The sequence below is a fragment of the Fukomys damarensis genome, unplaced genomic scaffold, assembly GCF_012274545.1.
Source record: "Fukomys damarensis isolate Sample0158 unplaced genomic scaffold, DMR_v1.0_HiC HiC_scaffold_16, whole genome shotgun sequence".
Lineage (NCBI taxonomy): Eukaryota > Metazoa > Chordata > Mammalia > Rodentia > Bathyergidae > Fukomys > Fukomys damarensis.
This window is the reverse complement of record NW_022900928.1, coordinates 269,950-275,859: the sequence shown is the minus strand read 5'-3', so window position 1 is coordinate 275,859 and position 5,910 is coordinate 269,950. Positions and strand designations below refer to the sequence as shown.

At 58.0% G+C, this 5,910-nt stretch overlaps 1 protein-coding gene across 1 annotated transcript in view; it reads right to left on the bottom strand.

Annotated features, from left to right (window-relative positions):
• Positions 1–2,491: 2,491 nt before the first annotated feature.
• Positions 2,492–5,910, bottom strand: part of B4galnt4 (beta-1,4-N-acetyl-galactosaminyltransferase 4) — a 10,172-nt gene continuing 6,753 nt past the window's right edge. Inside the window, exons 13-19 of the mRNA XM_010640449.3 lie at positions 5,462–5,907; positions 4,005–4,291; positions 3,777–3,930; positions 3,628–3,700; positions 3,386–3,539; positions 3,046–3,172; positions 2,492–2,849 (exon numbers count right to left, since the gene is read on the bottom strand). Of these exons, the coding sequence (XP_010638751.1) occupies positions 2,726–2,849; positions 3,046–3,172; positions 3,386–3,539; positions 3,628–3,700; positions 3,777–3,930; positions 4,005–4,291; positions 5,462–5,907 (1,365 nt within the window). The 3' untranslated portion in view covers positions 2,492–2,725. The remainder of the gene's footprint in view (positions 2,850–3,045; positions 3,173–3,385; positions 3,540–3,627; positions 3,701–3,776; positions 3,931–4,004; positions 4,292–5,461; positions 5,908–5,910) is intronic.

Genomic DNA, 5,910 nt, shown 5'->3' with positions numbered 1-5,910 from the left:
GTTTTTTTTTTTTTTTTTTTTTTTTTGTAGCGGGGATCGAACTTGGGCCCTTGCACTTGCAAGGCAGGTGGCGGAACCACTGAGCTAAATCCCTGGCCCTATTTGGCAGATGTTTTGTTGAGTTCCACAGCTGGCCCAGGCTCCCCCACCCCACCCAGGAAGCAGGGCCACCGACCACCCCTCTCACTTCTTGGCAGACATTTTTCACCATTCTGGCTGGTATTTGCTTCAGAATTTTATTTTGTTATATTATTTATCTGTCTGTCATCTATCAATCAGTCCATTCATCCCTTCTCTTCATCTTTCTGTGGTCTTGCTATGCAGTTCAGGCTTGGCCTTGAACTGGCCTCAAACTTGTGGTGCTCCTCCTGCTTTGGCCTCCCAAGTTCTGGGATTACAAGTGTGCACCACCATGCCTGGCTCTCGGCTTTATTGGTGCTTTGTCACGGGTCACTCTGGGTTCTTTTCCATCTCACCCTGTGTGCTTTTCCTCAAATTTGTCTTCTGTGTTTCTGACTGGGTTTCCAACAGTCTTTTGAAGTTGCTAAAGTGGCTGTTATAAAGGTTTTAGTGTTGTCCCATTTTCTATTATTATCATCATTATTATTTTGGTACAGAGGATCAAACTCGGGACCTTGCGCTTGCAAGACAGGTGGTGGCACCACTGAGCTAAATCCCTGGCTGTTGTCCCATTTTCCCCAGTGCCAGCTCTGACCCATTGCTCTTGTTCTGGGAGTAGCTGGGGAGCAGCTATCTCAGGCTTGCTCTTCTCACCACTCTGCACAAGCACAGCCTCCCCGAACTCGTCACTCTTTTCTGGCTTTATCAGTAATTATTTTTTTCCTCTGCAGCGGTTTCCACCAGCTGACACCTAACATTACATTTGCTGCCTGTCTGCAGGGGCATCTGTCCTCCCAGCATGTGGTGAGCACCCAAGGAGAGGTCACTGAAAGGGATAGGTCACACTTGTCGATACCATCTAGGAATTTGAACGTCCTGCTCTGAGGAGATTCTGACAAGTGTGTGCTATACAAGCGTGAGTGTGTTGCTTACATTTCTTTTCTCCTTTCTTTATCTTTTCCTTCGTAGTTCATACTCTGAAGTCCGGTGTTACTTCTTGTGAGACACCTGTGAGTGGGGACAGTTGAGAACTGGGCACTCAGGCAAGGGGCAGCATGGGCATGTGGGGCTCTGGGTGGTCTGTAGTGGTGATTGGTGCCTGCCACGTGGGTCCTTCCTGCCTGTGGACTCGCAAGCACATGTCATGGAGACTTGGTGTTTGTTCACACCTGCCAACTAGGCAGCCGCCAGATGCCCCTTCCCTGTTCCCTCTACTGGGTCCTTTTGAGGCCAGATGGGAGTATCTATTGTGTCCTCTCCCAGCTTTACTTTTCCTCTGCCCTGTGTCCCAGTGAGCTATGAGCCAAGGATGACATCTGGGTCCATCTCCAGGGATGGCTGGGCACTGGGCACAGTGCTGCTTCCCACTGACCCCGAGGATATCTACATTTTGACCCCCAAGCCGTAACTGCTGCTGTGGTTGGCAAAAGGGACTTTGTGACCAAGCAGGGGGTGTTGAGATAGAATTCATCTTGGGTTACTAGGTGGGCAGTGGAATCACTGGGGTCCTCATAGCAGCGGGCGGGTCGGTCAGAGCCTCTGAAGGGGATGTGAGGATAAAAAAAGAAGAGACAGACATAGAGACCAACAGATACAGAGACAGACAAAGAGAGACTGAGACAGATGTACAGACAAGGAGAGACAGAGATAAGCAGAAACCAACAGAGACAGAGGGGTATAGAGATGGAAAGAGACAGAGACAGATCACCCTACCCCCAGGTGCCACACTTCTGGCTTCAGAGGAGAGGTATTAACCCATCAGACCTGCTGTGGCCCAAAGAAGGCAGTGCTGCTGAGCTGTGAATCAGACCTGCTTACCTCTAGAACCCCAGGTGAATCTGTGCAGTTCTTGGATGCTCTGCTCGAGGTCTTTGTTACCCAGCCCTCAGGAGCTTACACAGACTCCCTCTAGGAGCTGAACCAGTGAAGATGAGGCTGCAACTCTAAGGGGGAAGGAGCAGGGTGGTGCGAGCAGGGTTGGGTGGGGTGTCCTGGGCACTGCCCAGCCTCTGGGTTGATTTGCCCCCAGGTCCTCCCACCACGAGAACCCCCATGCTGGTCTAAACTAGCCCGAGGTCATCTTTGCCCCCAGAGCTGGGGTCACCCTAGCTGGAGCTGGGTGCTTTGTTCCTAATGACGCTGCCCCACCTCAGAGGATGAAGGAGGAGAACCAAGGCAGTGCCCATGGGAGAAGGCCCAGTGCTACTGTTTTCAGCACTTTGTGGGCGAGATGAAATTGCTGCTGTAGTCCAAAGTGGAAGCTGCCAGCAGGAGGGATGGCTGGTGGGGTGAGGTGGGGGACGAGGGAGTGGGCAGTGTCTGGGGCCACCCGGAGAAGAAGGCTCAGAGAACAGGTCAGAACTAAAAAAAAAATATTTCATTTCATTCTGAATAAAAAACGGAACAGAAAGAACTCGGAAATCCTGAAAACAATGTCATTGCTAATGAAAATTTCACAGAAATCATCTTGGAGTGTGAGGACAGAGGCAGCCTGAAGGACCAGCTGGAAAGGCTGCCTCTGGGGAGGCCACAGGGTGTGGCGGGATGAGGGGGAGGCACGGGTGGTGACTGTGCTCCTGGACTAGGTTGGCATGGGTGCCCATCCTCACGATGGCTCCTTGCGGGTGCCCTTGTGGCTGCGTGTGCCCCACATGCCCCGCTTGGAGTGGTAGTAGTGGTAGAAGTTCCGAAGTCGGAGTCGCTCCACCTCCAGTCCTGCCTGCAGGACCCTGGGGGCAGGTGGAGGGTGTCAGTGTATCCTCCAGGGGCAATAGGACCTGGGGGAGGGCTTCTGGGAGAGGGATGGGTGTGGGGGGTCCCTGGAAAGGTGGAGGTGGGCAGGGCTCTTAGCAAGCGGCCCTGCCATCCTACCCTCCCATTCCAGGAGCACAGAGTGTCTCCTCAGCCTGGGGAAGGGACTGTCACCTGTCCAGGAGCTCCCAGTCCTCGCCCCCCCACTGGTCTCGGAACTCCTCCGTGTTCATGCCTCCCACGCGGTCGAAGTCGGATTTATAGATCCCAAAGAGACCAAAGCCGTTCACTTCCCAGTAACCTGGGGGTGGAGAGGCTTTCAGCCACAGTTCCTGCAAGCCGGTCCCATGCCCCACCTTAGAGTAGAAGAGGAAGGAGACCCTCGGGAAGCCGGGGGCTGGGTCAGGGCCGGGTTCTGGGGAGGGGGTGTCTAGCGTGACCCGAGGGGCTCTGGAATCCTGCCTGGAGGGGTCTCTGCCCCTCCCCGCCACGCACTGAGGGAGCGCTTGGTTACCACGCGGGTTGCGAGGGGAACTCCCACAGCCCAGGCGCATGACCACGGGTGCAAAGGCCAGCGTGCCCTCCACGCAGTGCTTGCGGATGCTGTCCAGGATGCTGGGTGGGAAGTGGATGTGCAGGTCGCAGAGGAAGACGATGCTGCTGGGGTCCTGGAGGGCCAAAGATCTGAGCCCATTTTGTCTGAAAGCCCCTCCTTGGCACCCCTTCACGCTCCCCAAGCATCCCTGGCCCTCAGACCTCCACGGCATCCACTCCTGCTTGCAGCCCGGCAGAGCGCTCGAAGTTTCCAGTTCGTCTCAGGTACTGATACCTGGGGAGGACGAGGGGTCACCGGCGTGGTCCTGGAGGCGGGGTCGGGAGGCCCCGCAGTCCTTGCAGGCTCTTACCCGGGCAGCCGCGCCCGGCGCAGGGCACGCTCTACGTCCATGTCGTCGCTCTCGAAGTCCACCAGAATGACGCTGAAGTGCGGGTCCCCGGTGTGCGCATGCAGTGAGGCCATGTCCGCCAGAAACTGCACCACCCAGCGTGCCTGGTTCTTAACTGCAGGAGGCGCGGGGTCGGCGCCAAGACCTCGGCCCCCACCGGCCCCGCCGCCCGCTCTCCCGCCCTTGCACCTGGTACGATGAAGTGCACGACGACGTCCTGGCGCCAGGCGAGGCGCAGAGGTCGGCAGAGCTCGGGGCGGCTGTCAGGGCGCAGGGAAGCAGCAGCGGGTGGTGGCTCAGGGCTTTCTCCCTCCTCATCCCGGGAGTGCGCACCCGGCACCCGCAGGAAAACGAACTCGGAGAGGCGCAGGCGGCCGCCACCGCGCTCCTCCAGCTCTAGCTCCAACAAGAAGCGGCTGCCGCGCGCCGAGTCCCGGCGCTTCTCAACGTTCACTATGCGCAGAAGGGAGAAGCGCCTGCGGGTAGAGTGAGGTGGTCAAGCTGGCCAAAATGCAGGCCCCAGCCTGCTTTTCTCGAGCACCCTCACTGGGACGGGTTTGAGGTCATGACTCCCAAGGCTCCACCGGGCTGAGGCAGCACCACTCTTCTGCCTGGCTTCCTGGAAGGTCCACCCCTGCAACAAGCCTCTCCTCCCCAGCGAGAGCGGAAGCGCAGCTGCCCAGTCCAGCAGGCGACCTGAGGACTATCTTTTCTCAGCGGGTGCTCACTGCTGTCCACTTTTCTGTGTCCTGGAGGGCCCTGCCCACTTCTTACCCCAGTCCCCCAGCCCCTTCTCAAGTCTCAGGGTCCCCTCCTACCAGACTACCCCTGTCCCCCTGGAGTCCTGGGTGTAGGAGGCTTGGTAGCACCTGGGCTCCTTCTCCAGCCACTCTCCACCTCCGCCTGAGCAGGGTTCCTCTCGGGGCCTTGGACTGTCTGTCCTGCACCCGGATCTCCTTTGGTGGCTGGTACCGTTTGCCCTGGGAGCCCACTGGCGTGACCTCTAGGGATCTAGACTCCCCTCCTCAGACTCTGTGCACCCCCGCCATGCTCTGTCCATGTCATGGACCTTCTGCCCTGAATGACCTGGTTGTTCTTTAGGAACAGCCACAGTCAGCACACAGGTGGGGCTGCAGCTACCACTCACTATCCAGCTGGACAGCCCCTGCTGGCCATGGGACAGAAGCTTGGAGGTGAGAGCAGGCTTGCCCTGGAGCCACCAGGGCTGAAGCTCCTCCCCACACCCCTGTGATTGAAGAGTCCTAGCCATTTGACAGGCTTTTCCCCTCCAATGATGCTGGAAATGACCCAGAGGGGTGTATCATATCCTGTCCAAAGCCTCCTGCTCCAAATAAGCCTGTGCCTGCGTGGCTGTCCTTCAGAGGACCACAACATAGCCACAGCCTCTTCTGAGAAGTCCCCAGCTAACAAATCAGCCCCCACGCCCAACAAAGTAAAAAAGCTGGATCCTGGGGCCTGGGAAACTAGAGGGGTCAAGGGTAGCAGATGAAAGCTTGGGAGGCGCAGGACTATGGGAGCAGTGCTGTGTGGGGCTCACAGAAGCCTGGAGGCACCAGGGGTTTCTCGAGGGCCCCAAAAGGTCGAAGTCCCACAGAGACGGCACATTCCACTGCGCATATCCCTACCCGCCATGGCGCGCATTGAGGCGTTCCATGTACTGGGCTGCCACGTCCACGGCCTCGGCTTCTGGCAGCTGTAGATTGCCTGACACGTTGCAGCGCAGGTCATTCCAGTCTGAACGCAGCAGCTCGAAGTCCACAGCGCCCACGCTGAACGTACGCTGCCAGTCGATAGCGTCTTCTCGCCAGCGCCCAGGCGCGCGACCTGCAGCGTCCTCCTCGCTGTCCTCTGAGGCCACCTCGTCACCTGGGGCTCTGTCCTCCTCCTCCCCTTCCTCCTCCTCCTCACCCTCGGCAGGTAGCTGCGGCCGGGACACCTGGGACAAGCTCAGGAAGGAGGTCACCGGCTGCATGGCAGCCGAGGAGTTCACATCTGCTGTGAATGTGTGGGCCTGCGGGGCCCCAAGGGTCGGAGGCACCTGGGGCTCTGGGCCCTGGCGCCTGGGCCCGTGTGA